The sequence below is a fragment of the Myotis lucifugus genome, unplaced genomic scaffold (assembly GCF_000147115.1).
Source record: "Myotis lucifugus unplaced genomic scaffold, Myoluc2.0 scaffold_37, whole genome shotgun sequence".
Classification (NCBI taxonomy): domain Eukaryota; kingdom Metazoa; phylum Chordata; class Mammalia; order Chiroptera; family Vespertilionidae; genus Myotis; species Myotis lucifugus.
Window position 1 is genome coordinate 6,390,109 of NW_005871085.1, and position 17,989 is coordinate 6,408,097.

Consider the following 17,989-nt stretch of genomic DNA (forward strand, 5'->3'; position numbering starts at 1 on the left):
CAGCCGATCAAGGATTCTCTCTCATCATTCTATCTCTCCCTCTCCTTCCTCTCTGAAAGCAATAAAAATCAACAGCAACCAACGAATGCATAAATAAGTGGAACAACAAATTAATGTTTCTCTCCCTCTCTTTCTCCCTTTCTCTTTCTCTCTAAAATAAATTTTAAAAAAAAGAATATTTAGTGTAAGTATAAATTTGGGGACATATAAGTGGTATTTTAGATCACATAGCTAGATGAGATCATTCTAAGGAGGGGGAGATTATTGGCCAAGAATCATGCCAAGTACTTCAGCCCTGGAAACCCAAACTGTGAAAGGTGGGCAGAGAAAGTGGAGGCAGCAAAGGAAACCACAACTGGCTCCATAATAAAGAGCTTCCTTCAGAACTCTGGATTTTTTAATCTATTGGCTCTCTGAAAGGGAGCACTAACATTTTAATTCAACTAATATTTACTGATCAAACTACTGTGGGCAGGATGCTGCAGGATGCCAAGTTCTGGGGAGACAAAGGCAGACTGGACTCAATCCTTGCCCTGTAGGAATTCTTGAGGTGGCTGGAGAGATACACCTTTCGGCAACTAATTTAGGACCAAGGAAGCATGAATTTGGTGCCGTAGTAAAGGCAAGGAAATCTAGAGCACAGGAGCAGAGAGATGCACCAGTGTCCAATGGCTTCACTTGCATCATCTTGTGCAGTCCTTGAAATAACAACAACCACTGTTGTCCCCATTTTACAGAAGAAGAAACTGAGTCTTAGAGACAGTGGGTAACTTTCCCAAGGACACACAATTGGCAGGTAGTAAACCTGGATACACAGCCAGGTCTGCCTGACTTCAGAGCCCAAGTGCTTAATGTTAAGCATGCCTTAACATGTTGTGACAGTCCGACAGGGCTGGAGCATAAGGTTCCTGGGAAGATGGAGGGTCCAGAGAACAAGGCCCAAGGCTTGGGATAAAGTGAGAAGGTGGGAAGGGCCGGGCTGCTCCAGATCTTGAATGTCAGCAGAAGGATTTGGATTTGGCTCTTCCAGCCAGCGTCTTTCAGCCTCAGCACTATGGGCCAGACATTTTGGGCCAGATAATGCTTTGTTGTGGGGGACTGTCCTCTGCATTGGAGGATGTTTAGCAGCAACTCTGGCTTTTAATCATTAGAGACCAATAGCACTCCCCCTCCCCAGTTGTGACAACTACAATGTCTCCAGACATTGCCAAATGCCCCCCCCCACCAACCAGGGGTCTAAGTGAAAAATTGGTCCCCAGTTGAGAACCGCTGCTCTAGGTGCCGGTGGGGTTCTGGGTTTTGAAAGGAGTGTGACATGATGAGCACCAGGAGTTATCTCTTAGCACTAATAAGCTCCACCATTGTTATGCTCCTGATGTGACAAATTGTATCATGTTTCATTCTGGCAAGTTGGAATCACCTATGCCACTTTGGTAACATTCCTGCAGAGTCTGTTCATTTTTTGTGAAACCAGTAGATTCAGTTGACCATGTGTTCCTCAAGGGCAGCCACCACTGTGGTTTCTCTGTTTTTATATTCTCAGTTCCTAGCAAAATGAAAGTTAAATAGATGGATGAATTTTTAAATTTTATTTTAAACATAATCATACTTGTTTTTTATATCATGCTGATAGCAGAGATTTGTCAGAAGTCTGATATATAGTATTTATACTAATAAAAAGGGTAATATGCTAATTAGACCAGTTAGACCAGACATCTTCCGGATGTCCTTCCTGACAAAGCCAGGGCCCGGGCAAAGTCGCCCGGGGTCCTGGGTGCCTGCAGCCAGCCTGGGTGAAGACGCCTAGAGGTCCCAGTGCCTCAGCCCCTTCCGCAGAGGTGGCAGGAGATGGGGCTGCATGGTCCTGCCCCTTCCACAGAGGCTGGGGGGACAGGGGGCGGCTTGGTCCCAGAGCCTCCGTAGAGGCTGGACTGGGTGCAACCACAGTGCCTCAACCTCCCACAGCCCCTCCCCCAGCCGGCCTGGCCTCAGATCACCTCCCCCCACCAGTGGGCAGGGGGTGGGGCCAGTGCTAAAAAGCAGGGAGCCTGGCTTCTAGTTGAGCCACACTCCCTCTACCCCCTCCCCCCTCCCCCCCCCACACACACTCAGCCAGAAGCTGGGCTAAGGCTGGTGAGCACAGCGGAGGTGGCATGAGCCTCTCCACAGCAGGGATGGTAAGGAGCAAAAGGTCCAGAACTGCGAGAGCCCTGGACTGGGAGAGAGATGTCTGAGTTCCAGCTTAGGCCTGATCCCCGGGGGTGTCTGAAGTGTGAGAGGGCACAGGCTGGGCTGAGGCCCCCCTCTCCAGTGCATGAATTTCATGCACCGGGCCTCTAGTACAGTGATGGCGAACCTATGACACGCGTGTCAGAGGTGACACGCAAACTCATTTTTTTGGTTGATTTTTCTTTGTTAAATGGCATTTAAATATATAAAATAAATATCAAAAATATAAGTCTTTGTTTTACTATGGTTGCAAATATCAAAAAATTTCTATATGTGACACGGCACCAGAGTTAAGTTAGGGTTTTTCAAAATGCTGACACGCCAAGCTCAAAAGGTTCGCCATCACTGCTCTAGTAAGTATATGTCAGTTTTAATCTTTTGATTAAAAAATTCTACAAATTGATAAAATGCATAGACTTCATTTACAGGTTTATTTTCCAGATGGAAAAGGCCCACATGATTTTTGCAGTATCTACAGGGTTTTCTTCAATCTGTAATGATGCACTGTTACTTGTGCCCTGTATAAAGCACTTTGGGGTGACTCAATGCAATTTAATTCAGCCTTTATTGAGCTATTCCTATGAACCAGGCACTAGGAGAGGGAAGAAGGCAGAGTTTCCATCCTCTAGAGATGCATCTAATCAAAAGAGACGTCAGGCTTACCAGGGCCGGCCACACCTTGTTTGCTCTGTGCCTTACCAGCAGTGTAACCTTCCGCCACCCAGGGCCATAGTGTGACTTTTATAGTCCCTGGGCAACTTTTCCTTCATGGATCCCTTCCTCCATATAAAAAGTATTTAAAGTTGTATTTATGACTGCATTGGCAAAAAGACAAATACAATGCAGGCTGGGTTCATGATGATATGTATATTCTTCATTATTCATATTATTACATTCATTTCTCTTCTGATTTTAAAAGAAATTAACATTAAAACACTGTCTTGAGTCCTAAGCACTGTGCCTACTGTGCCTAATGGATAAGCTGTTTCTTGGGCCATTTACTGACCTCATCTAGTTCTCATTTGCTTCTCTTTACAATTTCAGTTTTGAGGCGTTGTTAAAAAGATTACTTGAAATACTTAGAAGCTGGAAGAGGGTAAATCAAGTCTGATTTGTTATCCACTGTGTACTTAGAGCACTTGGCACATGGTAAGCACTCAACGAGATGAGTGTGAAATTATCCACACAGCGCCAGAACACAGCAAACATTTATTAACTATCAGGTTTCTCTCACCAAAACTCCTCGGCAACAGTTGAGGACAAACATATTAGATATCAGAAAGCTAACGTGTTTGGTACAGACCCCAAGTATAACAGGAATTTGGGTCAGGAAGAACTGCATGGGTCAATAAGTTCACATGCTTCTTAATATTTTATTTGTCATCGTGTCCATCCCCTGGGTCAACTTAATTGTGTCAAAACACAATCTATCATTAGCTACATAGATAAGAAAAGGGAGTATTGAAACGTATCAGCATTGCCGTGTGTCTCCACATCCTCTGCAGATTTAATTACAAAGCTACAAAGTGAGTGCATAAATTATGCACCAGGACCATGTTTTGGAAATCACTGTGTAGTCTTGGGAATTAGATAGGAGGTTAGATCTTAGTAATTGATATGCTCCCACTTAAGGATTAAAACCCTCTAGATCTGTGAGAAGTGTCTTCTGCCTAAAGACAGTGTAGTGTAAACAGACTGTAGAATCTCAGAGGGAAGGCAGGGGTGGGTGAGTGGGTGGGAAGAGATCAACCAAAGAACTTGGCAGCCTTCAAGCCATTTTCAAATCTTCATGATTTTACTTAATGACAAATAAGTATAAGATAAAGTCCCTACCCTTGGAAGCTCACAGTATAAATGAGAAAACAAGCTACATGCAGGTGTAGAAGATAATGAACAAAATAATATTAGGAATAATATTATATCCCTAATGAAATAAATCTAATGAAATAAATTAACTGAAGTCAAGGAGGATGAGGACTGAGAAAAAGATTTTTAGACTTGGAGAGAAAAACCACCTTAGAGGTCCATTTAGGGGCCTTGGTAGGACATTTTTAATACCATATCTTATTTCATCTTCACAAAAAGCCAGTGAGTGATATTGCCTCTATTTCCCAGCAAGGGAACAAAGTCTCTTTGTTTGAGAGGTTAAGTGTTTTGCCCAAGGTCACACAGCTGGTTTATAGCAGAGCCATTCTATATTCCAGTCTCTAAGAGCCCTCTTCTTCTTTTTTAAATGATAGCTGGATTATTCTGTGCCAATATTTTAGGGGACACTAATAATTTATATGTTACTCTTTACAAGCAATAAAAACACTTTAGCAGGGGTCTTTTGGCTAAACATTGTGGTGTAGTAGAACGAGTATGTGTCTTGGTTTGAGTTCGAATGCAACTTATTTAGGATGTGATGTCAGGAACCCTCGGTGGGAATATACTAGTAGTAGTGAGACAAGGGAGTAAAGAAAGCCAAAAATGTATACATTATCAAGCTAGTTACCATGGTAGACAACTGGAGCTCAGTTATGCTAGGGAACTCTGGGAGATAGGATAGGACACACTCAGGATATCCCAATGAAGTGGTGAGGAACTGGGCGCTATGCTCCAACTTACCATCCATCACTGAGTTCAGGGCTACTTCTGGTGACATTGAATCTCTGAAACTCCCAGCTTGCTCTGCACATAGGCCAAATATGTCCTCTGGCCAGAAAGAAAAACAACAACCTTCAGGTACAGAACTGTAGGCATTGCCTGGCCAGTGTGGCTCAGTGGTTGAGCTTCGACCTATGAAGTAGGAGGTCCCAGTCTGATATCTGGTCAGGGTATATGCCCAGGTTGCGGGCTCGATCCCTAGTCGGGGCATACAGGAGGCAGTCAATCAATGGTTCTCTCTCATCGTTGATGTTTCTATCTCTCTTTCCTTCACCCTTCTTCTCTATTAAAAAAGAAAAAAAGAACTGTAGGCACTGCCTATAAGTGAGCTTCAGTGTGTAGAAGTGAATGCCAAGAAAATATGGACAAGAAACTATTAGCATCTGTCACTGACTGTAATAGGATACAAGTCCTGCCTCTACCACTTCATTCTACATTCTAAAGAAATTGACTAATTCACTAGGTATTTATTGTTCATTATACACTAGGTCAGGGATCGGTAAACTCTGGTTCGAAGGTAAATCTGGCCTGCTACATGTTTTGTAAATGAAGTTTTATTGGAACAGAGTCATGTTCATTCATTCACACTTTTGCTCTACTGTGACAGAGTTAGAGAATTCTGGCCTGCAAAGCCTATTTACAGTTTACAGAAAATGTTTACCAACTCCTGTACTAGTTACTGGAGATACTGAGATGAATTAGAGTATTCTCTTGTCCTTGAAGAGTTTATAATCTAATGAAAAAGACAGACATGCAATCCAATAAATGCAAGAAAGTGTTACAAATACTACAGCAGCCATTTAAGTGAGAGAACAGTGATTTCTAATTAGTTCGGGGAGATATCAAGAAAATGTTCATAAAAGATAAGATACTTCAGCAGAACCCTGAAAGAAGAGTAGGCATTTTTTAGACAAACACAGAGGAGGCAAGACATCCAACACAGAAGGGGCAAAAATAGCAAAGATGTAACATGTATCAACAATAAGATGGATTTAGGAAAAAGGTGTCATATTTGGAGGTGGGGAGAGGAGGACACAAAAAGTAAGACTGGGAAGTAAGGAGTTACATTTTATCTTTTCTTTAGAAATATGAATGGCTCTCACAGTTAGTGTGAAGGCCAGGTGGAAGGGGGCATTATTGGAATTGATAACGCCAAGCTACTGTAGCAATCCAGGCACCAAAGGGCACAGGCTTGAGCCCAGGTGGTAACAGAGGACACTGCAAGGAGAGTCTATTTGTTTCCTGTGCAGAGTGAAACACTCTACCCTGTCACTAGGATGGCTTAGGTGCCTCCTCTGTGCTCCCATAGAACCCCTGCCCTCCTCTGGTTTAGCATGAATCACCCTGTGCAGCAACACATTGGGTTTCCCGACAGAGTCTGAACTGCTTGAGGAGAGGAACCCTGCATGACGGATCTCTGCCTTCAGCGCTTGGTCTAGGGTTTGACACACAACTGTGGCTCAGCAAAGATTTCTTCCCCCCAAAAAAGAGTGAATAAATACACTGCAAATTCATGGTGGGGGTGACCTATCTACAAGTTTGCAAAGTCGACCTGCTGCAATGTCAGCGCACGTGGGGCCTTCGATACAGAATGAGGAAGAGGGTGTAGGAATTCAGCAGGGCGTATGATTGGGACAGAAGGATCTGATAGTCTATCAGTTTTGGTATATTGTCACTTTGAACTGTGATGCTTGTTTATTCCAGCTCTGGAAGAAGGTCAGCATATTATGATTATATAAATGGCCTACCTAGCAAATTCAGAGCTGACATAATTATCTGGTGGTATTTTTTATTATAATCTTTTTCATTCCTTCTCAAAATGGCATTTACCCCTCACTATAAATACAATGCCTATGACTTATAGAAAATTTGGGGAATACAAAGAAGTATAAAGAGAAAAATAAAATCAACCACAATTTCACAAAGTGACTACAAATGTTGTTCTGTATATCTTTATAGTCTTCTGGAAAGACATGGACATTTTTTATAAAATTAAAATCATACTATATATAATTAAAACCATTTTATACCTATTTATATATGATAATAATAATAATTTTGCATCATAATTATTTCATTTATTCAAATAATTTTCAACTTCCATGTAAATGAAGTATCTAGCATGATGGTCTTACAATTCTTTGACTTCCAGTCTCCCGTAATCTATACCTCTCCACACACTTTAGCTCTCCACTCCTACGCCTATACCCTCAACTTTCTATCACCTGAGCTATTCTACCTCTGAAATTGAAAACTTTCTCCAGTCTCTGATTATAACCTCTATTAGCTCCTCTAAGTCAACCCAAATAAATACAAAATATAAGTAAAAACTGTATTTCCAGTAAACCAGCTTCCCCTCACCTTTTCATCCGGATTGCCTATGCTGCTTCCACTGTTCCATACTGTCCATGTCAGGCTCTGTGCTAAGTTTGAGTATGCACATAGGACCAAGTCCTCAAAGAATCCACTGTCAAGGCAGGCGGGGGGGTTGGGGAGAGGAGCATTAGTCTCTCTGAACCAGTAAATGCAATAGGTGTCCCAGACTCTGTTAGATGTTTGTTCAGAGTATAGGTGGGGCACAAGGACCATGACAAGTCCCAATCTTCGGAGGGAGAGATGTTTGTGGAATGTACAAAGCCCAGGGTAGCTGGGATGTGGGTCTCCAAGAGGACATTAGAAGAGGAGGGTAAAAGATAAGTGTATTCCTCTTTTCTCTCCTTGGAACACTTACCGAGCCTAGAGCTCCTAAAATATTTTTTCTTCTTTCCCAGCTCCCCTTCTGCCCCAAAATCATAGCCAAATTTTCCTAAACTTTCTCTCTCTTTGGCTAGAGCTGTGGTTCTCAACCTTCCTAATGCCGTGACCCTTTAATACAGTTCCTCATGTTGTGGTGACCCCCAACCATAAAATTATTTTCGTTGCTACTTCATAACTATAATTTTGCTACTGTTATGAATTGTAAATATCTGATATGCAGGATGTATTTTCATTGTTACAAATTGAACGTAATTAAAGCATAGTGATTAAGCACAAAAACAATATGTAATTATATATGTGTTTTCCGATGGTCTTAGGCGACCCCCAAAGAGGTCGCGACCCAGAGGTTGAGAACCGCTGGGCTAGAGGAAAGGGTTTGTGGACAAAATAGGCTATAGCTTAGTTTGCTTTCCCCATATTTCAGTCTGATCTTCTGTTTCCTCTACACATAGCAAAGGACAGTCAAGTGTTTGTCGGTTTCTGTGTTTTCCCTTAGGAAGGCAGTATTTTGTAAACGTGGTTTTATTTGATGCTCAACAACTGCCAATTAAGAAACATGACAACAGTAACAGCAACAACAAAAAAGCAGTTGGTGGGAAGTTTAGGAAGAGAAGGCAGGGAACTAGTAATAACAGAATGTATTTTGAAGCAAATTGTACCTACGATCTCGGCTGCGAAAATGTTGGTAATAATATTTGCACATTTCTAAACAGCTGTGTAAAGGAAACTTCACACTGAGAAACACAAGCCATTTATGTTCTTCCTTTTTTTAAAAACAAAACTTGATTAGTTAAACAATCATTAAGTGAGACAAGTTATTGGTATTGTCTCTGCCTCTGCTTATTCTCTCCTTATTTAATTCTGTTGTTTAGTGAGTTTTAAAACCTTAACTCTAAAATGCTACTCAATAAATATACAATACAGTATCTTTCCCACTCTCCATCCCTGCTGTCACTGTCTAAGTTTATACTCTTTCTACTGCTTGCTTGACTTTTCAAGTCTCTTAGTTTGTTTTCTTTTTCCAGCCTTGGCCCCCCTCTCTGATTTGTTCTCAACTTTGCCACCAGAATCATCTATCAAGAATCATATCAGTGTAACGTTTCTTGATATTCTAAGTGGCAGGATGAATTAGTCCCAGTTCCTGCCCTTGATGAGCTTAGGCTGTTTAATGGTGAACCTCATCTCTTCCTTCTGATTCTGAATCGAATCCCCATTTTCTGCTCTGCTTCGGCTGCTACCTCATTCCACGAAAAGCCAGTCACTGAGGAATGTGGGAATCAGAGCTGATATGTCTTTTCCATGTTTAATTTTAGCTGATGATCTAAAGCATGTAGTTTGACACGTGGCGTAGAATGTGGACAAAGTGCTGTGCAATTGGACATGGAGTCAAGAACTGCCCTGCTCCCAGCGCTCCCTGCTGACCTGTGTTTTGACATTTGAAGCTAAGTAGAACCTGCCTATGCCTGGTGACCCTGATAAAAGTCAAAACTGATTTAGAAACTTATGATACTGCCTGTGTCGTGTCCAAGACATTTATTTACACATAGACATTATAAATATAGCTTGCAGTGCGGGTGAAATGGATCTATGGTGAAAACACCTAGAATCTAATTCTGGTTCTGCTGTTTATTAGTTGTGTAACCCTGGGCCAGCCACTTAGTAACTCTGTGTCCCACTGTCCTCATCTGTAAAATGGGTGTTATGATATAGGTGCTCAAGAATTGTTGTGGGGATTTTAGGAGAAAGTATAGGTGATGGTGCTTAGCACAATCCTTGGAACTTAGTAGGGCAGTTTCAATGGAACACATAATTCAGATCAAACAATAATTACTGAGCACCTTCTGTGTGCCAGGCCCTGGGATAGTTTCTAGGGTTAGAAAGATGAGCAAAACTTGGTTCCTACTCTTAAGTTAATGGAGGAGGAGTAATTAACCTATGTAAATCTTTTAACTCAATCTGAATCATGATGTCTCAAGATCCAATACTCTGTTTATCCCAAAAGACATCAGCAACATGAGGCTTTCTGCTGAATAAGGTTTCTAGACATAAAATTTCTGAGAGAAGTGTGTAGTGTATTTTGGGGAGGCTATTTAGCATAATGAAAACACAGACAGTTGTTTATATGGACTCACGATTAATACTATTAGGTACCTGGGCAAATAAATGAAAAGACATCCTGTCTTAATGGATTGGAAGAATTAATATTGTTAAAAATAACCATACTACCTAAAACCATCTTAGATTCAATGCAATCCCTATCAAGGGATTTTTTATAGAAAAGAAGAAATAATCCTTAAATTTGTTTGGAACCACAAAAGACCTGGATACCCAAAGCAATCATCTATACCAGTGGTCGGCAAACTGCGGCTCGCGAGCCACATGCGGCTCTTTGGCCCCTTGAGTGTGGCCACGAAGTTTCAATCGCACTGTACATGCGCGCCCGCACGTGGTATTTTGTGGAAGAGCCACACTCAAGGGGCTGCAGTTTGCCAACCACTGATCTATACTAATAAAAGCCTAGGTGGTCCTCGTGCCCTCGCACGCGACCTTGTCACAATATGGCCGCCACAAGATAGCAGTGTGCACAGTGGTGACAGAGCCCAGTGGCCGCTCTGTGCAGTGAGGCCTGGGGGTCCCATGGTTCCATGTGGCGCAGAGGAGGCCAGTCTCTGCTGCCTCATGTGGAGGAAGTGGTCACGCAGGGGAGGGCAGTTGTGGGCAATTAGGCTGGCAGGGGAGGGCAGTTGGGGATGATCAGGTTGGCAGGCAGAAGCAGTTAGGGGCAATCAGGTAAGCAGGCAGGCCTAAACCGGCAGTCAGACATCCCCCGAGGGGTCCCAGATTGGAGAGGGTGCAGGCTGGGCTGAGGGACCCCCCCCCCATGCACAAATTTCGTGCACTGGGCCTCTAATGAGAAATAAGAACAAATACTTCCTGATTCCAAGCTATATTACAAAGCTATTGTAATTACAACAGTATGGTATTGGCACAGAAACAGACACATAGACCAACAGAACAGAATTGAGAGCCCAGAAATAAACCTGTGTGTGGTCAACTAATATTTGACAAAGGAGCCAAAAATACTCAATGGAGAAAAGATAGTCTCTTCAATAAATGGCATTGGGAATACTGGATCTTCACATGCAAAAAAATGAAACTACACTACTATCTTTACTCACAAAAAGTAACTAGAAATGGATTAAAGACTAGTAAATGTAAGTAACTAGAAATGGATTAAAGACTAGTAAATGTAAGACCTGAAGCCATAAAACTTTTAGATGAAAACATAAAGAAAAAGCTTCTTCACATTGGTCTTGGCAATGATAAAAGTAAAAATAAAAATGTGTGACTACATCAAACTTAAAGGTGGTCAGAAGGTAAAAACTTCCAGTTACAAGATAAAAAAGTTTTGAGGATGTAATATACAGGATAGTGACAATAGTTAACAATACTGTATTGTATATTTGAAAGTTGCTAATCAAGTAGACCTTAAAAGTTCTCATCACAAGAAAGTACTGTGAGCCCTAACCGGTTTGGCTCAGTGGATAGAGCATCAGCCTGCCGACTCAAGGGTCCCAGGTTCGATTCCGGTCAAGAGCATGTACCTTGGTTGCGGGCACATCCCCAGTAGGAGGTGTGCAGGAGGCAGCTGATCGGTGTTTCTCTCTCATCGATGTTTCTAACTCTCTATCCCTCTCCCCTCCTCTCTGTAAAAAATCAATTATATATATATATATATATATATATATATATATATATATAGAAAGTACTGTGAGGTGAGGTGATGGATGTTAACTAAACTTTAATGTGGTAATAATTTCACAATATATACATATATTAAATCATTACATTGTACACCATAAATTTATATAATGTTATATGGCAATTATACCTCAATTACTGGGGGAAAAGATATCTAACAGATCAAGCATGAGAAACTTTAACTTACTTTAGATCTGTACCTAATTGATTAGCTAGCAAGTAGGTTCTCTGTTTAGCTCACTCAGTGATATTCTTTTTCCTAGCACTTCTGTTATCAGCAAAGAGAAGAGATTCACAACACAGTACCTGAAGAAACAAAATACTTTTTAAGTCCAAAATAAAATAAACTAAAACAAAATAAAATAAAGTAAATACAAAGAAAACCTCTCCCTTGACCTCACTGCCACTTACAGCTAATGCTCCACTTCCCAGTTTCCTTTCTAGCTCTTTCCTTTGATATTTGCATGATGGGCTCTTATCTTTCACATCTCCATTTAAATGTCATTTTCCGAGGGGCCCTGTCCAGACCACCCAGTATAAAGAAGCCACTCACTGATTTCCTACTACATAAACTTAAGCTCTCTGTAAGGCCTTTATCAGTATTAGATATTTTCCTTGTTTACTGTTTAGTGTTTGCTTTCAATCACCAAACTTAAGCTCTTAGAAAGCAAGGAACCTGTCTGACTCCTTCACTGTTTAATTCTCAGCATGTCTAACAGTGCCGGGATATAGTAGGATGATAGTTCCACAGTCCTTACAAGCTCTAAGCGATCTGCCCTTACTTCTCAGACCTTGTCTCCTACCACTTTCTCCCTGGCACTCCAGACATGGAACTCCTCGCTGCTTTAACATGTCAGACTCAAGGTCTTTTACACTTGCTTTTCTTGAACCTTGGAAGCTCTTCCCCCCCAGGCTCCCGCCTTCATTTTCTTTGTTCAGAAGTTACCTTCTCATTCAGGCCTTCCCTACTTGGAAATTAAAAACTGTCGTCCCTACTCTCTGCTTTTTCCCTTGCCTAATTTTTCTTCATAGTATTTTTTAATATACTATATAATTTACCATTTACTTTATTGCTTGTTCCCCTCAACCCTACATGAAGTCTCTATCGAATGCTCGAAGCATAAAACAGCAAATATTCATAAAATGAATGGATTTGCGTAATGAGTGCATAAATTGAAAGGTCAGATGTGTCATCTTTTGGAAATGTAAGGTATCATTATGGCTAGTAAAATTAATTCTTGTAATAAATAATCTTAATAGCTGTACTCATGCTTGCATATGTCACAGCCCAGGCACTGAGTTCTACGCACCATAGGCGATCAAAGAAAGCGTGTTTGAGGACGATAGCTGGGGGCGAGAGTTGACAAGTCCAGGTGGAGCAGCGGCCGCTAGCCCCGCCCCTGCCCCGCCCCCGCCCGCGGCGGCCCCGCCCCCGGCCCGATGAATGCCTTATAGGCGAATGACGTCAGGCCGTTTGTTGTCATTGGCGGCTCCCAAGATGGCGTCCATCATGGAGGGGCCGCTGAGCAAATGGACTAACGTGATGAAAGGCTGGCAGTACCGTTGGTTCGTGCTGGACTACAATGCAGGGCTGCTCTCCTACTACACGGTGAGTCCCCGCGGGCCGAGGCCCCGAGCTTCTGGGGCGTCGCTATCCCCGGGTAGAGGGGGGCCGGGCTTTTGGGGGAGCGGGGTTGAGGTTGCTAGGCTGGGGGTGCCGCCGTACGCGAGGGTTCCCTCGGAGAGGAGGGTTTTACGCCCGGATAGCCAATGAGGGTGAAGGAGATGCGGGTGCAGCCAATAAACAGGTGGTGGCTGTCTGATTTATGGGTTGGGGGCTAGCGGCGTTCGTTTTCTGGTGGGGGGTTAGCGTGGGTGGGGTCCAGCGGGGCTGTACTCGGGCGGTGAGGGTGGTGGTCATCGTGGTTTATAGGGTCCGGTGGCGCTGTCTCCCCACGTTGTCATGGACTTGACCCTGTCCCCCTAGCCCTGCGGACGGCCGCGCCCCTTCGCTTCCCTCCCGGGGTTGAAGAGCGCAGCTTGGCCAGGTCCGTAGTGACCGGCCCTCGGGCGGCACCAAGGGTCCGAAGTCCCTGCTGTCGGCCCACATTGTTTCAGTGGGAGGCGAGAGGAACCGCTGCCTGAACTTTTGAGAGCGGAGGGTTCCTGCACAGCCGTCTCTTGTTAGCGAAGGGAATGGACGGTACGGTGCCTCCTGAAAGTTACATTCCAGGGCGGGCTGAGTTCGCGGCTTGACTGTCGTTAAGCACGAATCCGTGGCGGTGGTACGAGTCCATGAGCTGCTCTGAATCTTAGGTTCTGACTATCCCCTCCACCCCCATCGCTTTAGAAATGGAAGGTGGGTGGTATTAAGAGGAATTACTTCCAAAGGTACTTGCTCTGAATGGTGTCTAGTTAAGAATAGCTGATGATAGGGAGGAAATCACTTAGGACAAAAAAGAATGCCCTGAAGGATCTAGAAAACAATAGAAGACAAGGGACAAAAAATATGATCATGGAAAAAGGTTACATATTAATGAGATAAATGGGAACACTTGTGTTTATTCGTTCATTTAAAAAATATTTATTGAGCGCGCTCCCACTATATGTTATTGCTTTAGGCTAGGAAGGTATATGTGGGTGGGTGTGCCCGTTGGGGGTGCATGTGAGCAAGAATCAATAGGAGTTGAAGACATTCACCATTTCTCTGGAGTTTATATTCTAGTCTAGAGGTTCCCTTACTAATAATAACTCTTCAAGGTAGGTATTTATTATCCCCAATTTATTTCCTCATTTTACAGTTTTGGAATCTAAGCATTCAGGCTTTTAAGTCGTTTGCTCAAGACCTAAGAGCTAGCAGTAAGTGGTGTAAGCAGGATTCCAAATTCCTAGCTTTCTGACTTTTTCCACTAAAATTCACTTTCACTACAGGAAGGAGAAAAGTGCAAGCTGTGAGTTACTAAGGCACGCCTGCAGGAGTAGAAACTTTCAACATCCTTCAAATATCAACTTCCTTTCTCTACATAATTTTTAAAGGGGGAAGAAAGGCCAAACCTGAATGAGATTTGAACAAAATTGTACAAGAGTATCTTTAGGTAGTCACAAAAGAGAGGTAACTAAATATTATATTCTGAAAACTGGGATTATGAAATCCCATGACTCAGATAACTGAAGAGTAATATTGAGTTTCAGTAGACCTGATAATCAGAAAATCCCATGGAACCTTTTCAGCTTATTCAAGGTAGAGTAATTCCAATGACTGGCACTATGGAATTAAGTTACTCTACAAATGCCAAATTTGTGTGTGTCTGCATGTGGGGCCATAGTAGAGAGGCCTCAAACGGGTTTTGGGGAAGCTCCTACCCCAAACAGAATTTTCTTTTTTCCTGTTTTTCTTCCTTTAGTGTAGTCTTTTTCTGCCTCCTTGCCATTTTAGTTTCTGAATACCTTGACAAATTTCTCTTTGTCTTACTGGCTAATACAGGTTTTTCATAGACCCCTCCCCCTATTCCCACCCAAACACTTAGCTTCCCTTCTGAAACTAGAGTCTATAAAACATCATCCTCACCAGCAGAAGGAGGTATCATATTTCTCACTAATGGCTATTTAGAAGGTTTTTTTTTCTTTTCTGGTTTTTTGGTGTTAAAGCATTTGCTTGCATAGAAACAGCAGAGAAATATTGTAAACTAAAATCATCTTGTGAAAATAAAATAATACCCAACCCCTGATTAAAGGAGGTCCAGTATAAAGATGGGGAAAAGATAGGTATTCACTTAAAGAGAAAGTAGGAGACACAGTGAATGTTGGCAGTGAGTTCTGTACACTTGGACATTGTTTCAGTACATTAGGATTCTGAAAGATTTGAAAGTACATCTTAATGATTTGCGTGTGGCTGATACCTTGGAGGTACATCTTCCAGGAAGAGTATCAGAATTAGTTGCACAGCCTTTAAGCAGAGCAGTAAATAGCAAGTCACTCTATTCCTTGTTTCAAAAATTACTTGGATTCTGGTCTGGCTCTGGTTGTAGATCTGTTCTAGGGTGACTATGAAAATCTTTAAACTAGATTGGTCTTGCTTTAAAGTCAGCCTGTATGAAAATTGACATTGGGATAATCTCAGGGTTGCGTTAGGATCACTAAAACTGCTGTGAACTGAATAGATTCTCCTAAAGCTTACCTTAGCCTGGGCCTTCTTCTCTGGTCCTGGGCCTTGGCCTAAACCCAAACCTATCCGCAGTTTTTGAAAAAGAGCTTAAGATATTATTACTCTGATTTCCTCCTTTAGGGAAGTAGATTTAGGCAGTCTTTTCAGCTCTAGCTCAGTCTCTTAATTAATAGGAACAATATGATGTAATCCATTCAGGAAATATTTATTTGGGGCTGACTTTATAATAGGCATTGTACTTTATATGCTGGAGGTGCAAGCTTGAAGGAGAGAGAGTCCCTTCTGTCTAGGAACTCACAATCTAGCAGAGCAGACACCTACACATAATTTCAAAACAATATGATAAATTCTATAATATAAATAAGACTAGGCTGCTGTGGGAACATTGCCTGGGAAAGGCCAGGGAGACATTTGAGCCTAGACTTAAAATAAAGGTAAAAGAGAATGGCATTCCAGGCAGTGGAAGTATGCACAAATTGAGAAGCTTGAGAACACAAGGGTTATTAAGAAGATAAGAGGATTTCTTAGCAGCTCTAGCGTAAAGGTGAGTTTGGGAGCTAACAGGAGATTGAAGATAGGAGATTGAATCCTTGGAACCAGGAGCCATAGGTCGGGCCTGGAGATAAAGATATGCTAGATTAGAATTTATTAGTTGAATTTTTATTAGATGAGATGCCTAGGGAAGGCTGTGGATATAAATTTGGATAATGCTGTGCGAACAGCCAACCCATTTATGTGAATCATGATCAGGAAGGAAGATGGGAAAGGAAGAAAAATTGAGGGAGGTATAGATATGTGAGAGGTTGGAAAGTGGAGGGGTCATGCCTTTTGTAAATTTATTAAATATTTATTGAGTACCTAGCAAGAGGGGTTAAAATGGTAAATAAGATGGAAATTATCCGCGCCCTCATGATACCTAGATTCTGGGATGCAGCAAGTAAGAGCTGTGATAGAGAAGCATAGTATGTTTCGGGGTTATATAGATGGGTTACTTGACTCAGTCTTGGAGGGTCAGGAAAGGTTTCCTAGAAGAAGCAGGTTTGCTGTTGTCTTAATGATGAGTAGGGGTTAGCCATGTGAGCAGAGAGAGAAGTTTAAACTGCTTGAGATAGAGATAATGTTTTTGGAGGGGGCAAGAGTGAGGAACTTGTCCATCTTGAAGCTTGGGCTGTGGTAGGCAGTTGTGAGATGAGCTGGAGAGGTAAATAGGGGTCATATATAATTAAAGGCTTTCTTGATAAACTATGCTAAGGAATTTGAACTTTACCCTCGGGACTGTCATTTTAAACACTTTTTTTTTTAAATAGAAAAAAACATTTTGTTATAGAAAACTTCAAACCTACATAAAAGAGGATGGTAAAATGAACTCCTGTTATCCAGCTCATCCTATATAATAAAAGGGTAATATGCAAATTGACCCTATCGGCAGAACGACTAGGAATGACTGGTCGCTCTGACGTGCACTGACCACCAGGGGGCAGACGCTCAATGCAGGAGCTGCCCCCTGTTGGTCAGTGCGCTTCCACAGAGGAAGTGCCGCTCAGCCAGAAGCTGGCTCATGGCTGGCCAGTGCAGCGGTGGTGGCGGGAGCCTTTCCCGCCTCCGTGGCAGTGCTAAGGATGTCCGACTAACGGCTTAGGCCCGCTTCCCAGAGGGATATCTGACTGCCAACTTAGGCCTGATCCCCCAGGGAGCGGGCTTAAGTCATTAGTCGGACATCCCTCGAGGGGTTCCGGACTGTGAGGGGGCGCAGGCTGGGCTGAGGGACCCCCCTCTCCTGCTCCCCCCCCCCCCACCGAGTGCATGAATTTTCATGCACCGGGCCTCTAGTTTATATACTAGTTTATCCTATCTAATAAAAGAGTAATATGCAAATTAACCATCACACCCTCACTCCGTCAGTGAGTCACAAAGATGGTGGCGGCCACAGAGCTGGAGTGAGCAGGAGGCTTAGGTTACCCCTGGTGATGGAGGAAGCCAAGCTTCCGCCTGCCCTGGCCAGCTCTGAGCTCCGCTCAAGGCTACTAAGTTTCAATTTAGAAGATAAATAAATCCCAGATACCTGCTTCTAGCCAGCGTGGCCTCCGCTCAAGGAGGGGCTGGGAACATGGGTTGCCAGGGGCAACCCAGGCTTCGAGCGGGACCAAGGCTACAAAGTTTCAATTATAGAAGTTAAATAAATCCCAGATACCTGCTTCCAGCCCACGGCCGTGGCCAGCCTGAAAACGGCCATCAGCCCCTCACCTAGTCTGGTCAGGCACCCCATTAGGGCCCCCCACCCTGAAGGGGGTGTGGCCAGCCTAAAAACAGCTCTCAGCCCGTCACCCAGGCTGGCCACACTCCCATGGGGTGAGGGTCCCCACTGTGGGGCTTGACCAGCCTGAAAACAGCCCTCAGCCCCTCACCCAGGCTGGCCAGGCACCCCAGTGG

The 17,989-nt window shown here is 43.0% G+C and overlaps 1 protein-coding gene across 10 annotated transcripts in view; it reads left to right on the top strand.

Annotated features, from left to right (window-relative positions):
- The first annotated feature begins 12,861 nt into the window (after positions 1-12,861).
- The window catches only part of OSBPL9 (oxysterol binding protein like 9), a 133,446-nt gene continuing 128,318 nt past the window's right edge, over positions 12,862-17,989 (top strand). For all 10 annotated transcript variants that reach the window (XM_014454589.2, XM_023752768.1, XM_023752765.1 and 7 more), the window contains exon 1: positions 12,862-13,003. In XM_014454589.2, the coding sequence (XP_014310075.1) occupies positions 12,893-13,003 (111 nt within the window). In that variant the 5' untranslated portion in view covers positions 12,862-12,892. The remainder of the gene's footprint in view (positions 13,004-17,989) is intronic.